The sequence below is a fragment of the Catharus ustulatus genome, chromosome 5, assembly GCF_009819885.2.
Source record: "Catharus ustulatus isolate bCatUst1 chromosome 5, bCatUst1.pri.v2, whole genome shotgun sequence".
NCBI lineage: Eukaryota > Metazoa > Chordata > Aves > Passeriformes > Turdidae > Catharus > Catharus ustulatus.
Window position 1 is genome coordinate 64,994,299 of NC_046225.1, and position 20,281 is coordinate 65,014,579.

General features: G+C 42.1%; 1 protein-coding gene across 5 annotated transcripts in view; it reads right to left on the reverse strand.

Moving 5' to 3' along the window:
• The window catches only part of AFAP1 (actin filament associated protein 1), a 115,449-nt gene that overhangs the window by 55,534 nt on the left and 39,634 nt on the right, over window positions 1-20,281 (reverse strand). For all 5 annotated transcript variants that reach the window (XM_033060075.1, XM_033060074.1, XM_033060077.1 and 2 more), the window contains exons 2-3: window positions 10,630-10,758; window positions 5,530-5,627 (exon numbers count right to left, since the gene is read on the reverse strand). In XM_033060075.1, coding sequence (XP_032915966.1) covers window positions 5,530-5,627; window positions 10,630-10,756 — 225 coding nt within the window. In that variant the 5' untranslated portion in view covers window positions 10,757-10,758. The remainder of the gene's footprint in view (window positions 1-5,529; window positions 5,628-10,629; window positions 10,759-20,281) is intronic.

Here is a 20,281-nt window from a genome sequence, read left to right on the forward strand (position 1 = left end):
AGGGTTCTGGAATTTTGTTGAACATTTGTTGCAGTTAAATAACTATTAAATTGTCAAGATTCCAAGAAAAACAAAACATACACTCAATTTCACTGTGAAAACCCTGCAAAATAGCTAAGTGTGCTGTTAGTGTTTGATTTTGTTGGACAGCACAGTGCAATGAAATCACCTACTGTCAGATGTAATATGACAACCAAATGCTCAGAGGCTGGAAGTATTCTGTCACTGTCATGCTGAGGATAATTTATGCCAGTGATCCTCAGGCACATGTGAGTAGCAGGACACACTGGAAATTATCCTACTGCCTCAGTGGAAAATGGACTTCAAGAGAACCTGGTGATAGTGCAATGATGAGATCCCAGGTGTTAACCAGCAGCACTTTGGAGTGTGCACAGAGCCTTGCCTCTGCTATTCCTCCAAACCCACCACTGAGCACTGCCCTGTGCCTGTCAAGATCAGGGCAGAGCCCCAGGAGTAGCTGCTGGTGCAGAGGTGGATGGGGCAGGCTGCAGACAAGCCCTGGCAGTGAGCAGGTTCAGGGAGGGAGAACAGACAGGACCCATTTCAAACAGTGAGCCCCTGTCCTGCAGCTGGCCCAAACAAAGCCTCAGAGCTGCTGGCACTGTTTCCTGCTGGCAAGCTCACAGTAATGCACCCACACAAGTGGAGTCTCAGCTCTGTACAGGGACTCAGCTTCACATCCTTTATCTGCAGCATTTTCTCTGCCAGACACCTAAAAGGGGTGAGCACACTTTAGCCAACTAAAGCAAGAGGGGATTTGGGCTTTCCACACCTGACAGAAAGTCTGCTAGCCCAGATGTGGCTAAGGAAATGTATACAAAAGAGAATTACAGTAATTTCACGAATACAAGCCGCACCAATTTGACCAAAATTTTGGTGGAAACCCGGAAGTGCGGCTAATATTCCGGGGCGGCTAATCTATTAACAAAATTCTAAAAGCTGCCAACACGGAAGTGAGAGCCCGCGGCAGCCCCAAGCCAAGCTGGAGCCCGGCCGGCCCCGGCAGAGGTGGGAAAGCCTGGCAGAGGCGGGGCCAGCAGTGTCGGGGGCGGGCGGCAGAGCCTGAGCCAGCAGGGCGGAGGAGCCCGGGAGAACTGGGGCTAGCAGTGCAGGGGAGCATGGCAGAAGCAGGAAGGCCGGCGGGTGGGGCTGCCTGGCAGCGGGGGAAGCCCAGCATAATCGGGGCCAGCAGCGTGGGGGAGCCCGGCGGTGCGGGGGCCTGCAGTGCCGGCCAGGGCGAGGAAACGCGGCGGCGGTGCAGACGGGAGGGGGCGGCCGGCGAGCCTGGTGGCGGCGGCGGCAGCCCTGCCGGCGGGGCGAGCGAAAGCGGCGCTCGCGAAAGCGCCGCCCGGCGAGCGAAAGCGCCGCCGCGAGCCGCGAACCGCGAGCCGCGAGCCGCGAGCCGCGAGCCGCGAGCCGCGAACCGCGAGCCGCGAGCCGCGAAAGCGCCGCCGCGAGCCGCGAACCGCGAGCCGCGAACCGCGAGCCGCGAACCGCGAGCCGCGAACCGCGAGCCGCGAGCCGCGAGCCGCGAGCCGCGAGCCGCGAGCCGCGAGCCGCGAGCCGCGAACCGCGAGCCGCGAAAGCGCCGCCGCGAGCCGCGAACCGCGAGCCGCGAGCCGCGAAAGCGCCGCCGCGAGCCGCGAACCGCGAGCCGCGAGCCGCGAACCGCGAGCCGCGAGCCGCGAACCGCGAGCCGCGAACCGCGAGCCGCGAGCCGCGAGCCGCGAACCGCGAGCCGCGAAAGCGCCGCCGCGAGCCGCGAACCGCGAGCCGCGAGCCGCGAGCCGCGAGCCGCGAACCGCGAACCGCGAGCCGCGAAAGCGCCGCCGCGAGCCGCGAAAGCGCCGCGGGTCGGGCGCGGCGCGGGGCGGGCGCGGCGCTCGCGAGGCGCGGCGCGGGGCGAGCGAAAGCGGCAGCGGGGCGGACGGCGAGCCCGGCGGCGGCGGCGGCAGCCCTGCCAGCCGGGCGAGCGAACGCGGCAGCGGGGCGGTGCTGACGGGAGAGGGGGGCCAGCGAGCCCGGCGGCGGCGGCAGCACCACCCGGCCAGCCCCGCCGAGCCGTGGCGCTGAGCTGGGCCACCCGGCCCCGTCGGCAACCATGAGCGGGCCGAGCCTGCCTGGCCCCGCCCCGAGCCAGTAAAGCCCGCTATGCCGCGATCCTCTTACTAATTGGCCAATTTGTGAAAGCTGCGCACGGATTCTCGCGACGAACGAAAGTGCGGCTAATATTCGGGGTGCGGCTTATCTATTGACAAAGACAGCAACATTGTCGAGGCACCGGGGGTGCGGCTTATAATCCGTGCGGCTTGTATTCGTGAAACTACTGTACTAGAAGACTGTGTGCTTAGTGATTTTCTTAACTCAAGTATACCTAAGGCCCAATTTTGTCCCTCAACTTTGTCCCTTCAAAGCCCACTGAGTACAGGAAAACTCTCCAGGCTCTAATGTGTTTTAATAACTGGAGACTTTGTTTAAACTATTAACAGTCTGTCTCTTAATAAAATGAATTTTATACTCTTTGTTCACGGGCTGATGAATAACAAAACTGGTAGAAGATTTGGCCTGAGCAAATATGCAGGTCTATTTACAGATTTACAAAGGAAACCTTGCACAGCACCTGCCCACACATAATTCTGGCTCCTGGCACTACTTTAAGGAGTATTGAATTCCTTCCCACCCACACATCTTTACATAAGTAGAAACTTAAACACCAAATCAGACTAAACATTTTTGAATGCAGAAATCCTTGAGTGACATAAAGAGAAACAGTGGTGTAAATGAACCTTTAATTTTCATCACATTCAATAACTGATGGGTTAAACCCAGAGATTTTAAAACAGTGTATAGTTTATTAGAAGTTATTGATTCCCACTTCCAGTAAATTCCTATGCTCCATCAGCACAATGTGTTTTCACTGGAGGCTGAGACAATCACTAGATGTTACTTAGCAAGAGGAAAAAGACTTTCTGTCCTGAATAGCTGTCAAAAAGAGGTGCCAATACATAATGACTTTCAACTTGCCAAGTGAAGAAGGGCAACCAGCAGCTGAATATTCCAGCCTCTGCTGAGCCCAGGGAATTTTTTTCCCCTCACCTATGAAAACACAGTCTATGAGAAGTAGCTAGGAAAGGTAGCTCAGTATTTATATCACTGCAATTATGCACAGTTTTCATAGAGATTGTCAGCAGCTACAAATTTTTAGGACTCCATTGATTCAGGGTGGGTTGAAAATCACCATGCAAGAGCAGTAATGGATGGGAGAATTAGGTCTTGGCCACTGTCACTAATGTCCTGTGTATGAAAAGAAAGATAAAATGACAGTATCTGAATGTATCAATAATAATAATAAGGGTCTCACAAAGAGCCATCTAATAGTGAAAGGTTTCCAAGAAACATCTAATGATCAATTCCATCATATCAGTGTGACTTCAGAAGAATTCAAGGTCAGACTGGGGTCTGAGTTTACCATAGTATTCAAAAGACAAAAGCTGATGGTTTTGTCTTTCCTTTCTGATTCTTCCTGGTCTTTTCCAGGAGAGCAGCAGTCTGTCATCTTTTTCACAAATCACAATGTGTTACCATATTAAAATATCACCACTCATAACCTGTATTTGGATATTGCAAGAGGCTTGGGACATCTCCTGGCTCATTTCATAGTGGCACTGACACCACAAAGGGAGGTGAAACCCACCAGTGCCTGACAGCAGCAACAGAACTGCAGAAACACTGGCAAAAATCAGCTTCTAGCACTATGGAAAAACTTGATGAATTCACTGAGGTGAAAAGATCCTCAGTGTTACAGGCAAATCACAAGGGAGGGCCATGTTCAAACTCCACTTTGCCAGGCTCAGCATGGGAAGACCACACCACAGACCAGGCAGCTCTAACTGTGTCAGCTTCCATGGTAATTCCCACAGTATCTCAGAGAAATATTTTTGTTACTAAAAAATCCAATGAACTACTGCAAAAATCAGTGCTGACCTTCTGGACCTAATTCATACTTCACACCATTTAACTTGCTGCAGCTGTACCAACTTTAAGGGAATTTACACATTAGTGTATGAGAAAGGAAAAGGAGATGAGTTGTCCTAAGAAAAACAACTTGAATCTTCAGAGCCAAACTGTACCCACACAAATATAAAAGAATGAGGATCTCAGTTGGTTTCAGTTTATGAAGGTGGTACCTGAAGTCTACATTTCAAAGGCATGTGCTTTTTGCATAATTTTCCAACCTCTTCTGAACCCTTTCCCTTCTAATTTATGCTGTTTGTATTTTGAATTAAATAAAAATAATCAGTTTCTGGCACTGTTAACCATGAAATGGATTCTCTAAGTTTCACTGCATAGTAATAAGACTTCTTTTGCATCCATTAAATGCATAATTAATTTACAGTCACAAACCTAAAGCTGGCATTGCTTAGAGAGAAAGTAAGATTAAGGTATTCCATACAACACACATTTGTTGTGGTTTTTTTTTACTTTTTTCTGCAGTCTATAGCATTTTACAAAAGGCTGGGCAGGAGTTGGATTTGATAAATTAGTTTCTATGCTTATAAGATGCTACTGGCTTATATATCCCTCAGGACCAGGCACAAATGTGATAACAAAATAACACACTAAAATGAGGCAGAACATCAGCCATCCAGTTACTCTGGCCCTGTAAGCTGCATCTACCCTTCCTGATTTAATGAATGCGGGTCTCCATGGATGGTCCTTATCATTGTGCACAAAATTTTCCACACAAGAATCATTTCAGCCTTCAACAGGCTAAACCACGACCTGCTCATGCTTAAGCTTCTCTGCAAAAACGCTGAAAATGTTTTCTTCATCATATCTACTGTAAAGTCAGCATGAGAGAAGCACTGAAACTTGCTTACAGTTGTTTTTTTCTATAACAAGACAGCTGCTCCCAACTGGAGGACTGAATTACAGATCTCAATCAGTATCTTTGCTATAAACACCTCTAAGTGTAAGTGCATCTGCTTGATCTGAACAGAACTTCTTACCCAGAGACTGGGCAGCAAAGGCACTAAATACTTTATCCAAAAAAATGGAAGTATTCTTCCTTTATTTTAAAAGTCTGCACTTAATTTTTCAGCTACTGAAAGGAGTCTTTTAGTTAGGCTTGCTCCAGAAAATGTTACCAAAAAAAGTGTAAGAAACAGTTTGGGACCTGTGTGCTTGGGCAGGCCAACCTCCAACACAGGACAGGTCAACCTTTCCAATTAAGGCTATGTTGCTCAGACTTCTGAATTCCGAAAATTTCCAAGGATTGTCATTCCACAGCCTTTGTAGGTGACCTAGTCCCAAGCTTATTTCACCACAGGGAATTTTTTGATGTCTCTTCTGCAGGCTGAACCAAATTCCCTCAACCAAAGCAGAGGTAAGAGGAATAAGTATCTCCCTGGACCTGCAGGCTCTTCTCCCTTGTATCCATTTCTGTTAGGACTTACCATAAATACATTTTTTCTTGTATATATTTATATAATTAAAGATAACACTCACCAGCCACTGCTGAGGTATTTCTGGCAGAGGCATTTGAGGAGGCGCCGGCAAACTGTTGGCAACTTCTTGCTTCTGGACATGTTCTTTTATTTCTAAACCTGTGGAAGAGCAACAAACATCACTTAATACCTTGGTGGATGCAAATGGGATATTTTTTCTACATGTGGATCCCATGTCTGACTGTCACACACACTGAAATCTGGCATGCAGTTCTGATCACAGCCCACCTCCCAAGGGCAGTTACTGAGGCAGGACTGGAAGAATGTTGGGAATTCAGGAATTTAATCAAGCAGAACAAACACATACTTGCTCTATATGATAATGACATATATGCTGTTTGGATCAACAAATACCAGACACTGAAAAAAATTACAGGAAATCATTCTGAACTGCCCATCCATCTCAAACTCAAAGACTTGAACAACATTCAAACACGCTGCCAGGTGCCTGCCAGATAAAAACATTTATTGGGGGAATATAGCACATTTGAAAACATCCCAGCCTGTGGGCAGCATGTGACCAGCTGCCTTTTTTCTGTGGAGATGATCAACAGTTTTTCCTGTGGCACATTTTGGATGGGCATGGCCATCATGCAGAAACGAGACCCAAACCATCTTTCACGCCAAAGAATGGAGAAGAGGGTAGAAGAAGAGCCTGCTTTTCCTGGAAGTGATGGTGAGAGCTCTTTGAGCCCACAGTGCCCCTGTTCCCTGGGCTCCCTGCTGCCAGCAGCACCCCTGATCATGGAGCTGTGGTGAGCCCAAGTGCCAGGGGTGCAGGATGCTGTGACTCCCCAGCCTGGAGCACTGCTGAGGGACACTGCCCTAACCAATCCACCATTAACAGAAATGCATACTGAGCATATTTCCCCACCATTTCCTTCTAACTAATTATTTTATTTTAATGACCTTGTAGTTTTCCAGGTGAATTTGGAAAGGGAAAAGAATGAATGTAAAAGCTGCTTTGAGGGTCCTTTGTGTCACTGTTGTATCTCCCCCACCAGAGAAAAGAGGAATGACCAACTCACTCTGTGCTTTTGGCACAGTAATTTAAATCCCAGCTGAACTCCCTTCATGGAAACAGGATACTGTTTATTCTTCTAAATATCAAAAGAAGATTAGGGTGCATCTCCTCAATGTTCTGGCAAAAATTCGGTCCATGGATTGTACCCTGCTTAACCCTAAACCAAATTTAGTTCCTAGTGTTTAGCTGTGTTTTTAAATTATATATTTACATAGTCATATGAATGCCTTTCAGTCAAGATCATGTAATTCTCAAAAATGTAATCAATGATGAAACGTTTCTTGTCATAATATCCCAGTCCCACTGGCTGTGAAGTCATGGGTTGAAAACCAACACTAATATATTAAACTGTCTCTAAAGACTACAGATTCTTCTTTCTTCCTACAAATCAAGAGAAAGATTAGTCTTGGGAAACATTCCTTTTTTTCTTTTTTTTTCCCAGTTTGACTTTCACTCGTTGCTCTTTAGATAGCATGAATGATGAGTCCATATTATGACTGCCATCCATATCCAAGTCTCCCATGCTTTCCATAACAACCAGAAGTCATATATGAAGGAATTTTTACTGAAAAAACTCCAAACTATTCCAGGTGAATACTATTGACTCTGTAAAACTAATTTTTCCCCCAGTTTTCATGTATGTGTGCCTGTTTAAACAAGAACCTGCTCTAACATTTAATTTCTTCTACCAACTTACACTGCAAAAGGAGTACTACAGGTTTAGGGCATCAGGTCCTGCTAAGGAAAACAGGCAATGTTGACAGTCATATAAAATCCAGCAACAGTTCTAACTCCAAAATAAACTCTTTGTGTCTTTGTTTTTTAGAACAAAGTCTGAGTTTTAGAATGAAATGCCAAGTGTTTTCTTCAGACCTACGATCCCCTGGGCATGCCAAGGCTCAGGAAGGAAAATAAAGTTTATAGTTTTGCCAACTATTCAGACTAACCACTGGTTTGGATGCAGGGCAGGTTGAGACCAAGCAGCTATGACCTGAAGAACACATCTGCCTGGCCCAGTTCTCTCTGCTTGATAGATATTAGATGAAGAACACAGTGTGCATTTAGGGGAGATGGAACAAAACAAGGCAAAAGAATTCCCCAAGTAAGAGCCCACTCAGTTCTAAGTGTTTTACTGAAACCCAACCAGCCCATCACAGCAATTTCCACACCTTTACAAAAAACCCCATAATTGTTCATTTCCAGACACTCTAATGAAGCCAGCCAGTTCCCAGTTCCCCAGACCCATCCCTACCATACCCCATTACATGGTTTTCTCCAGCAATCAAAAAATCCTGTTGGATTCACCCTGTTGATTTTTGCAAATGCAAGTAAAGAGCTTGAACTCAGCACAGTCCTCAAGCCTCTTAAACTGTGCCAGCAACCCAAGAGCTCTCGTGGAGTTGTGTGGGTGGAGTAAAACAACAATTTGAAAAACAGACTCCAAATGATAGTTCATCTTAGTTACAGAGTACTGTGGGTTTCTACATCTTTTATTGCTTTTAATTTTAATGAAGAGATGAATAGTTTCAAAGGGATGGGAGTACTGAATGTTATAACTGATAAAAAAAGCAGCAGGGTCGGCTCCAGTAAAGTACATGACTCCCTGGGTAGTTTCACAAACGCTCAAGGCCAGGATGTGATGGCAGAGTTCCCAAGGAGGCAGTTCCTCTCCTTCCCTGCCTTGTTCCTGTCCCTGCACCAACCTCTCCTTTGAGCCAGCATCAGCATGTGTGTGGCCTTAGGTTGAACCAGACCAGGGAAGCAACACTGGTTAGGACTAAACCAGCAAAAGAAAGCAAATAATGTTTGTGCTAGCAGAAAGGAAGAGACAATACATGAGTAGCCTGGGGAGAGAAACTGGATGCTTTTTTAGAGGCCATGCTGGCTTAAATTCTATTCAATTACATAAACTAGAGTTTATAGACATATAAATCATAGTCCTATGATCTCTTATTTAACTGAACTATAGGGTTTCCTTAATTCTAGTTGAACTAGAGCATATCTCTTAGCAAAATATTCCATCTTGATAAGATGCCAACAAAGGCATGCAGAACTTGCTAAGTTCTTCCATTAGTTCATAGCTTCAATGCTCAAAACATGTGCTTTATTTCCACTTTGAAACATTCAGCCATCGCACTTACTGTTGTGTAAGTCTAGGAGCTTGTTCTCAGTCATTCCTTTCCTACATAAAGACTAATTATGACACCTCATTTTGGATAATTTGAAGGCATATTTCTGGATCCTTTAATCACTTTTACAGCTTTTCTTTGAAATGTCTACATCTGGTCTCTTTGAACGAAGGTACTAGAGGTGAGTAAAATGTTCCAGTAACAACTGCACTGAGCAAAGCCCTACCACTTAACACATGGATCACACAGGGATCTTGGTGAAGGATGGATCCTGTAACTGGATTACATGGATCTTGTTACAGAGCCTACAACAGGCTTTAAAACCTAAATGGTAGGTGCTGAATAGTGGAAAGCTGTGGTTCTGGGGTCTTCTTATCTGTCACCACATGTAGAGACATAAACTGAGCACAGCTAGGAAGGTGCCCTGGCACGCAGAAATTGATATTCACACAGTTAAGGCCTCTCACCCTCAAAGTGACTTTGAACTGTCTATTGGAGCAATCTCTGCCCGAGCTAACTCCCACATCACGCCTAGGAACTGATGGAGGAGACAAGTCAGCTCAGGCCAAACCAATGCAAGGATCACTCCACAACAGCATAAATAATTGAGCCTTAGAGTCCAGAAACATACCCAGCACTGTGAAATTGAGGGGTTCTTGTCCTGGAACACCATCCACAATCCCAAAAGAAAGAATGTGACAACTTTCCCCTATGTTTTCGAAGTTGGCAACATAATGACACCTAACTTCTAGAAAAAGTCAAATGTTTTTCTTAATAGTTGCAATGATTGTAAGAAGAACATGTAGTGTCAGCTCAGCATTGCTGAGGTTGTTTAGAACCCTAGTAAAATACAGCTGTTTCTAAGCATATCAAATTGCAGGTTCACACCTGTAAATTTTTGGGGAGTTTGGTGTATTTTAATGACCTTTTGGAGCATGATGACTCCTTCCACAGTATGAGAAATTGGTATCTGCCTTGTTCTCTCAGTATGAAATAGAAATAGTGGTGGGTCTTCAAGAATGTTGAAATGGAAAAGAGGACAATCATTACTTTAAAGATCTCCTTGGACTTGAATCTCGTATTAAAAATTATTTCTTTAATAAATGGGGACAACACTGCCATATTTTTCTAGCACCAGAGAAGAAGCAAATAATGAGAAATACAGCTGCTCACAATGTGGCATGTTTCAACAAACTCTGGTATTTTTCAGAAAATCTAAACTGGGGGTTTACACTGGCAATACTTCTGTCTAATGCAGTGGAGACAGAGGTCTTAGAGCCCAGATATCACTGCATATAGAAAAGTGTGGTAAAAAATGTAAGTGTACTGTTAGAAAAAATAGTGAGGAATGTTCTTCACTAAAGCTCTGTGGAAAGGTTCCTGTACACAGTGAATCACTTTTGTTGCACTCAGATCCATAATCTCAACCAGCAATTGTGCAATAGAAACAGTTTTAGATAGGAAGAAAACAGAAGAGTGAGTCTAACTGCAAAATGCAATCCAAACATTCTGACAACCATTTCCTATCTCTGGTTTGGCATTCCTGTATCAGTTATGCACCAGACACCACCTCAGTATGAAGCCTTTTGATGGATCTGGATCATGACACAGATGAAATGCTGCTGTGGCCAGCACTCCCTGACATCAAAACTCACAAACAGCATTACTGGCACAATTCACTCTACCAGCAGAAGTGAAAACATTCTACCTAGGAAATAACTCTTTGGCTGGGCTCACCCATGTGCACCCAACACACTTAAGTGCAGCTTTTGCTGTATTTTACTGCTGGACACAAAGGAAACCATTCAGGAAAGTTGCACTTTGGCTTCACCCTGTCTTTCTGTCTTTCTTCAATTTAGGGCTTGTCTTCAGCTCTTAAAAGTTATTTCACTGAGCACAGACTTATTCTGTGCCTTCTGCAAGCGAGAAAACACACCCCAGCACTGACCTTTTGATGACTGTATCCTCAGGAGAATGTTAGTTATTACTGCCTTCTTCTCTCTGACAGTGGAAGTTAGATATTCATGGTCCAGAAGTTCAAGAAACAGGCGCAGCTCAACTATTAACTCTTCCATGGCTGAAAGACAAAAAAGTAGAATTAGTTTTCCTGAAAAATCCTTCTCTATTCCCAGTGCTTCTCAATTTTTTTATCCATGAACTTCATAAGCAGAGTTCTACTTTTTTTCCTTTCAAGTTATCCCTGAAGTCTTGCATCATCCTAAGAACTGCAGTAGCTCAGACCCTACATACAAACATCTTTGTTACAGCCTGATCATATGATATCTCTTCAGCAGGTTTATGAAGAAACCCATGGCACTGAAGCACATTTTCATGCTTCAGCTCTCTCATAATTCTGAGATTCTTCAGTCCCTTTGCTTTAGGGGATGTACTATTTATAGTTTTGTATCCTCATTCCAAAATGTCTCCACTTAAATTTTTCTCTACTTAATCACATTTGTTTTTATAGTCTTTTCAAGGCCTAACTGGGCAACTGCTGCTAAGCCCCTTCAGACCTCTGAAAGGTACATTCTTTGCTGCTTACTCTCTTACCAGTTCTTCCCTATTCCTAAAACCTTTCTGATATAATTTTTTACCTAAGTGAATCTGGAATCCTTTCTTCCATTTCTGACAATGTGTCTGGATGTTTAAACAACCCTTGTTGGAGAACCATTTGCTTTATCCTGCCTTTGACAGGAGCACAGTGCAGGGAAGCCTGCAGATGTCAGCTACACTCCTGCAAGGGACTCTTGCCCTATTCTTGTCTCCAGGAAATGCAGATTTTCCCATGCATTTGGCAACTGTACCTACGCTCTGACTGCTCTGGCAAAGCCAACAAACCACCAGCAAATGCAGAAGATGTGCCAGTCAGCAATACCAGGGCATGAAAACATCTTAACAAAGAAATCCCTGCAGAAGTACGCCTGGCCAAGTATTTTCATGGAATCATTCAGGCTGTAAAAGACTTGTAAGATCACCAAGTCCAACCACAGCACTGCCAAGTGCAGCCCTAAACCACGTCCCTAAGTGCCACATCCACCTGTGTAACAAGGACAGCGACTTCATCACTTTCCTGGATAGCCTGTTCCAATGTTTGACCATCTTTTCATGGAAGAAATTTTTCATAATATCCAATCTAAATGTCCCCTGCTGCAAATTGAGAGCCTTTCCTCTCGTCCTGTCACTTGCTGCTTGGGGGAAAACACTGACACCCATTTCCTTACAACCTCCTATCAGGTAGTTGTAGACAATGTCCTCCCTGAGTCCCATTTTCTCCAGCCTAAACAGTCTCAACTCCCTTAGATACTGCTCCTTAAGACCTGTACTCCAGATCCCTAACCCTTAATTTTCTCAAAGTTACTATTCATTTGTACATATAATTCCATCCTGCCTATGTTTTTCTCGGTGATGATATTTTTTTATTCAACTGAGCAGTAGCACTGCCATTGCATAAACTGTCCACATTTTCAGGAACTATGTTTCCTAAAGATTTTCACAATATATTGGTAGAAAGAGGGTATTTAAAATGACAGGAAAACTGTCAGCATCACTTCACATGTTCATGAAAAACACCCCACAGCTATAACGGTAATTTATTTTGCCATCATATTTGTAGCTGTCTAAGTGCTCTAGAAGTCTGTCAGAAATCCAAAGTATCTCAGAACAACCTTATTACTTCCAGAGTTGCTCAAATTATGAAGCAACAACATATATACAGCATACAGCTTTCTGAAGCACAAAGGCATAGTTTTACATTTGCAAAGTGGTAAGTGATCACGAGACCCTAGGAGAAATAAAAAGGCCATATAACAAAAAACAAAATAAAAAAACTCCAAACAAACAAAAATCCCAAAAAAACAAAAAAAAACCCAACACCAAAAAAACCACAAAACCACACCCAAATAACCAGCTCTTTTTTTGTTTCTCAAATTATACAATTTAGAGAGAAGAGATATATTCCATTCCGTGTACAGTGATCTCCAGCTTTTAAGTATGCTTTGAATATAAAATGCATTAATACTGTTCATTTTAGTTACAGAATATATGAATATTTTATTAGCTATTTGATAAGATATATGCTTTCAAAAGCTATCATTACCATACAATCTAGGCAATCATGAAACCTAATCAGTATGCAGTGCAAGAAATGTATATTTTTTCATGCAGTTCTACAGCCATATTTATTGCTAGTAATTGCAATTACTGTTAGTAATTGCATATATTACTGCACTAATATTTCTTTGCAATGCTATTTTTCCTGATTTCTTTAAGGCAAGGGACTGTAAATAGGCAGAAAGGGAGCTCTCCCTTCACCTCTTCACCAAAGAATACTGTGTGCCACAGTCACCTCATTTCTTTGCTGAGAACCTTCACGACTAGGAAGGGAAAAAAGGATGAAAGCATCAGATAACTTTGATATGCAAAGTGTACACAACTGTGTTAAGTTATTAAAAAATATCAGATCCTTACTCTCAGGATCTTATAATCTAATATAAACAGATGGATTGCACAATGAGAAATGAAAACAGAGCAAGAGGGAGTTACCAGGGAAGGAGACAGGGAAACAAGAGGACAAGAGATAGGAAACCGCTGCTGGGGAGCCTTCTGGGAGCTGGCACCAGCCCAAATCTCTCCTGACTGTACCATAAACGTGTGGCTCTTCTCTCATGCATTTGGAGGAAATCTGCATTGCAGTAGTCCCTGGTGACCCCTTCCCACTGACCTGCAATGACCAGCCCACCAAAGGTACTGGCAGCAACTTAACTGCCCCAGCAGAGGACTGAAAAACAAAGCTTTGGTAGGGACGCCAAGAGGATGGGAAGATGAACCTGATACCAGTGAGGCAATACTTGAAAACTTGCCAAAACAGGGAATTCACATTCACTGCATGTGCCCTGGGCTGTCCAGCACTGTGGTTCAAGGGTTGAGCCAAGGGATCACCAGGGAATACAAAGCATGGCAGGACTCACTCCTCCTGCCTTGGAAAGCTCTCAGGTGAGAGCTTTGTCAGCATGACACTGCCTTGGAGCAAGCAGCCATGAATGCCAAGTCACAATTCTAGTGTGACAAGAGAATGAAATTGGTAGCAGCTGTTAAAAATGCTAGATGTGAACACATAGACATTGTTTATACCAGGACTAAATTAGGGATGTATTTTCTTTTGAGTGAGCTAATAGTATCATAAATATCAAAGTGTGAAGGAAGAATTTCACTTCATGTATGTATTGATGTCAAACATCCAAGAGGAAAGAAGGGAAACACTGCTCCCAGCTAGCCAGAAACACTCTTTCCACAAAATCTTAAAAGCATACTTTATTAGTACTTTTGCTGCTAAGGAAAGAGCAGGAATATTGCCATGGAGTGTATTGAAATAAAGTACTGAAAACTCTCTTTTCCAAGATGGCAACAAATAAACTTGTATGTACAGGGGAAGAAACAACTCTCCCTGTTGTCAATTTTTGGCTAATTTTCTGGATTAAAAAAAATCTTATTTTCTCCTTCCTAGAAATGTGATTATGTGCTCACAAAAAGAAATATGTAACTGAATAACAGAAAATTTACATATTTTCAGTAAGCAATCATTATTTCTTAAATGGAACTCAAAAGGAGCGGGTGATGCAAGTCCCAAAGAAAAACATACTCTTCCAGTGAGAGATTACCCTTGGAAATCTGACATCACCACAAAGAAAGAATAATAATCAGAAGAAGGCACTCAAAAAGGGGCCAATTTATTTGACAGATTTGGCTGTATTCTCATTGCCAAAGGAATTACTGGTAAGTGGCAGGTGGTGAAAGGCAGGGTGGAGCCCAGGGATGCTAATCACAACAGTAAGCGGATTTTAGCTTGACTGAGGAACAAAATCACATTCCATATTAAATGATGAGAAGCCCATTCTATGCTCAATAGGAATTATAGGCCCCTAATGGGCTGCTGTAATTGCCATGCACAAATAAAAAAACAATGATAAATCCAGAAGGGTTTCCAAGATCAGCGCTCAGGAGTTTGAAAGTTTTTCAAATGGCAGCACATAAAAACTATAAAACACAAGCCAGCAACAGAATACACCAAGGTAAAAATAATCAGAGGAAGGCAATTACATCACACTCAAGATTTTGTTCCAAACCAGAACTAAAACCAAATGGGAGTAAAAATGTATGACGATGCAATTATTACAAAACTATGTTTATGGGTACTAATCTATAACTATTTTTAAAAAGAATATAGTTTTCACTTCCAGTAGATTAGAAAAAAATCGTAGGGGCGGTTCTATACCACATGCATGATTTCAAGCTTGCTTAAACCAGAATAAATTACAAGAATGAGCTCATTAGAAAAATGATCAGATTGTTTTTGGTCTGTCCTAGCAATTACAGTATTTCTTAACCTTGCCATAGCACAAATGACCTGAAAGTGATTTTTCAGTTGACTAATGAAGTTTTAAAGAAAAAGAAATGCAAGTCCAGAAAGGAGGAAAGGAAGCATGTTTATTAATTATTGTCTTGTCCATACAGCAGAAGCCTCCCACACAGAGTAACTTCACTTCCATGCTTGCATGTCTGTTATAAATGCATTTATGAAAATACGTAAGTATGCAAATCACAGAAACATGAATTTTATTTGAGCTTCAATTTTTTAGAAGATCCTATTGATTAGTTCCTTGGACATTGCTGAATCAAATTTCTCTGTGCTTATGTTTTCTGTTCTCTGTTTAGTTTGCCATTTGCAGAAGTAGAAGGCTAGAACAGAGACCACTACAAGAAATCACCTAATCTGACTTTGTATACAACACAGGCCAGAGACTTTCACCTTGCTACCCCTCTGTTTGTGGAGAGATGTGTTTTTACATGAAGTACATCTTCCAGGAAAGCAAAAAATCTATGTCAGCATTTTGAGCCCTAGTTTCATGGGAGGTGATCCCACTTGACTTCCCCAAACAAATTTGATTGGATTAATGGGTAGTATTGGGTAATCTTCAACCTATATATAAAAACTTCTTGAAACATAGAAACCCTCCCAATCTTGCAAAAAATCTCATTGGTATTTGGGTGCACAACCAACACTATAGAAACCAGACGTATGTTCTCATTTAAAATAAAAAGCAAAATGTGAACTTCATGTTTATATCTGTTTCTCTTGAAATAGTGTCATATCCTTACTTTTAGATGCTGTAATTTGAATATTTTATTAAAAAGTTCATAACAGACTACTGCTGAGGAAACTACGGCTGTTTTTTATAAAGCTATAAATATCAGGGACACTACAATGAATGCAGAGCCACAAGACGACAAAAATCTTTATGAAGAAAAATTCAAAATCACTTTGACTCACTTCCACTCAATCCTATAATGCCATTACAAATATCCTGTATCCAGCAATTAATAAAAAAGCTCCTTTCATTACTATTTTATCATTATTCAGGAAAAGATTTTCACACAGAAGGAGAAAAATCTGAAAGCAGGCAGCAAAAGCATATTTAGCTGAAGGAAAAGTTTTTATTTTTTTCAATATGCTGGCAGAAACTAGTTGACATATTTGAAAATTGCATTGAAATCCCTTCCCCTAAGAATTTAAGTCTTGCTGACTGAGGAACACCCTGTGATGAGACAGGACTTGATGAGTTTTCTCTTGGTTGCCCTCACCCTTCTCTGCTGCCCTGAGAACCATCATGTACAAGGTGTGATGGAAGTACCTGATAAATATGCTAGATCCTGCTCCAGAAAGTGAAGATCAGGCTGGGGATACACGGCATTAGAGTAAGGAATGGTAGTGTGTTACAAAAGGGTGAACCTTAAATAGTAAATGCAGCCCTGGAGATGAAGAAAGAGTACGAAGCAAGTAAAAAATATAAAAGGATTTCCATTAAAGTCTTTTAGCATAAAAATAATTACACCTCTTTAAAAACTGGCAAAAAACCATATTCTGTTTAAAATATGGCACTACCCAGCCTGTAACAAAGGTTCTTTCCAGATAGCTTGGGGCAAGAGAGGCAAAACTCACCTACTAAAAACTCCTCCTGTCTCATACATATTTACAATTAACCTCAGTGAATGTCAAGGGATCACTTCAGCCACACCCACATGTATTTCTCCTTCTCCTTCTCCCTGCTTGAATTGTCAAGGCATTAGCTTTTTAAAAACCTTATTTCCAACACAGCTCTCAGAGCTACAAAAACTACTGCTACAATACCTGGGTGATAAAACCAGAGGTGTGAAGGCATTAAAGAATGGACAAGAAACTGCCAAAAACTGCTGCCAAAAATCCTACTCCATCAGTGAATCCTACAGCCATGCAATGAGTGACACCAATGCTGGGGTGCACTCTATCAGCATAGGGTGGATGGATAAAGCATTTATTTTTTAAGGTTCAGACCAGTGTTTAAGCAATGCCACAGACTTTGGAGAGGAACATCTGCTTTTAAGGAAGTTCACAGACTCACAGAAAAAAAAAACCTAAAAATAAAACAGAGAAGAAAAAATGAAAAAAGGATAAATAAAAAAAGGAGAAAAAAAGCAATAAACAAAAGAAGAACCAAAAAAAAGAGAAGAAAATAAAACAGTGTTAAAGGCATTTATTTTTATTTAAGTACCAATTACCTACATAGAACTTAATAGGTAGCCAACAAGAAAGAAAATGCTGATAATTAACTAAATAAACTTGCAGTGGACTTTATAAAGTTGTTCAAGACTTTATCAAAAATTATGTTTTCCATATGAGGTTTCTTTTGTTCCCAAAATAAATGCAACATATTTTGTAAAGCACATGAATATGGATTTTTGCCTCACTGGATGCCCAGCAGGCTGAGAAAGTCTCACCCTCCAGCCTCTGTGCTCTCTGTGGACACTCAGGTTCAGTTTTCTTTTTGGACCCCATCACCCTTCTGCAGCAGGACACTGAAATTTCTTGCCTTTAACTTCTCCAAAAGTATCAGCTGACATTGTCCCACCAGGACAAGACATTCCAGGTCCTGTCTGCTGGCTCCTGCATTATCTCACCTCTTCCCTCTCCCAAACCACAAAAGATAAGCAGCCAGTAGAGAATTAATGAACAGGCTGAGAAAAGCAGCTCCCTCTGATGATGAAGACAGAAAATCTGTGGTAGGAGGTGAAAGTCTGCGCCTGTCTCCAAATCCCAGGGGAAATGGGGCTCAGATAAGGCTGAGACACACAGAAACAAGTGACCTGTGGCAGAAAAACAAAGAGAAGCACTGCAGCACCCCTTGGGAGTTCTTCACTCAGGTCCTCAGCTGAACACACATCCCTTCTTAGGGTAGAATCTCTTTCAAAGTTATTAATTATTACATATATAGAAGAAATGTGAGACAGCAAATCAAGGAAGTTAATGAATGGAGAAACAGAATAGCAAAACAATGACAAAGAAATACAAATATGGCAATGGCAGAAACTGTACATTGTAATTTGGTATTTCTGTATTGAGCAATATAATTTTATTATCCACGTCAAACAGCAAACTTAAAATTTGTCCAAGTCTGGAGTCTGATCATGTCATCCATATGAGCAGTACAACTGAAAGTTTTCACTTCGTGAATCTGGAGCTCCAGACTTCCAGTGTGCAGCTAAATTAGAGCCAGAAATGAGATAACATTGCATTTTATAAGAATAGATCCAGAAGTTCTCACATTTGGATGTGAAGATGGAAAAGAACCCCTTTTTTTTCTGTCCTGCAACATTTTTTCATCTGACAGCACTCACTGCTGGGTTCATTATGCAATGAGTAACTTCTGCCATACATTGATTACTGTCTGATGCTTTCCCCAAGGAGAGAAGCATGTTCTGCTGTTTCTGTCAGGCTTTTGAAAATTTCTATTAATAGATGTACACTGTGATACAGATGACACACATGATCCATAAATGCATGAAATATATTCTCCATTGAAAACAGCAATATATGCCTTTCAACAGTGGACTCAGCTAGCTGTGATAAAGCAAGAAAGCTGTAATTCTAAAATGGGGAATTTCAATTCCCTCTACCCCTGAGGTTAATTCTCTGAAATACACCAATGTCTCTCTGATTTTTCCTCCTTCTGGTTCTCCTTCATGATTACTATGAAGACAGGAAAATTAAATAAAGTTTTAATTTTACCATTTGTGAAAATAAATTTAAAAATAAACTAGGAAAAAAATTAGCTCAGTCAGCCTGAAGTAAATTATTCCTTTCAGTTCCTTCACTCAGCACACCTCTGCAGGACGCCAAACAAGACTGACCAAGGCTCCCCAGGTAACCCACCCTGGATGTTATCCAGGTGCCTCTGGGCTTGGATAGGGCTGCTACAAAGGAGGGCAACAGCAACACCCTGACCAAGGGAAGAGATCAGCCAGAGTGGGAGCCACGCTCACTCCACAGAGAACCTTCAAGGCTCCTTCTCTGTCTCCATTTGTTGGTCAGTGATCAAAGGTTACACTTTCTCTCTAAAATAAGATAAAGTCAGAAAGTACATTTCGGAAAACTATGAAAACCTAGGTCCCTGAAACTAAGTTATATTTTCTTACAATAGAAGAATCAGAATTCAAACAAGTGCACTTTCATATATTTGTTAGAAGAGGTGTTAAAGAATATACTAAGTTGGTCCAATTAGTCAACTGAAAATCTGCCACTTGAGTTATAGACTGTACTGGAATTCAAAATGCTATTTTGTCAAAAAATCTCATTTTCCCACCTTTAAAAACATACAGAAACCTCATCATTTAAATATTCTAGCATGGAACGATGGAAGTGACAGTGAGAGCTTTAAGCAATGGCAGCATACACGAGAGGCTCATTGTCCTGGCAGGACATGGGCAATAACTCTGATGGGACCTGAAACTGGAGCATGCTGAGGAGAGGAGCACAAACACTCTGGTGCTATTTTCGTAACTGGGTTTAGACCCCATAAATTTCATGTAAGAAGTTGTCACCGTGTCACCAATGTACCATTTGAAATACACTAATTGGAAAGCTGAATTATTTTCAATATCCATAGCACTGATGGATGGTGATTTCCATCTGCAGTACTGATCGGCCAGAAAACAAGACATAGTCAGAAGACAAAAAATAAACTTAAAAAAATTCTCCTTGCAACAAAAAACTTTGGGTCTTTATCTGGTGTACTTCATGCAGTTTCACTAAAGCCCAGTTAATTTACTGGAACGCTGGACATGCAGCAAGTACTTGGATTTTACAGAGATTTCATTTTAATTATGGCTGTGCTCTGAATTTATCATGAAACCAGAAAACATATGTTTAAGAAACAGTAATAAACTGCTGTCAACACCTTTCTCTCAGGCTGCTCCAGCCACCTTTCCTCCTCTATCAAATCAACTTTGCACCTCTTTGGAATACAGACTGTGCTAGACAGACTTACCTACAATATCCCAGGGAAAATTTACCTCCATGGTTTGCATCATGTTCTGTTTTCTGGACATTATCTAGTTTTTTTACATCTGGTCACGCTGCCCCACATGTTTGGAAGAGCCTTTCTTTTCCCTGCCAAGCAGCCTCCCTCTCCCATGAAATCCCTCTTTCTTTCAGCATTCCCTTCAGCAATAATCCTCACATTCCTCCTTGACCAACAGTTGCACCACGTCTCGTCATGCAGCTGGTTTTT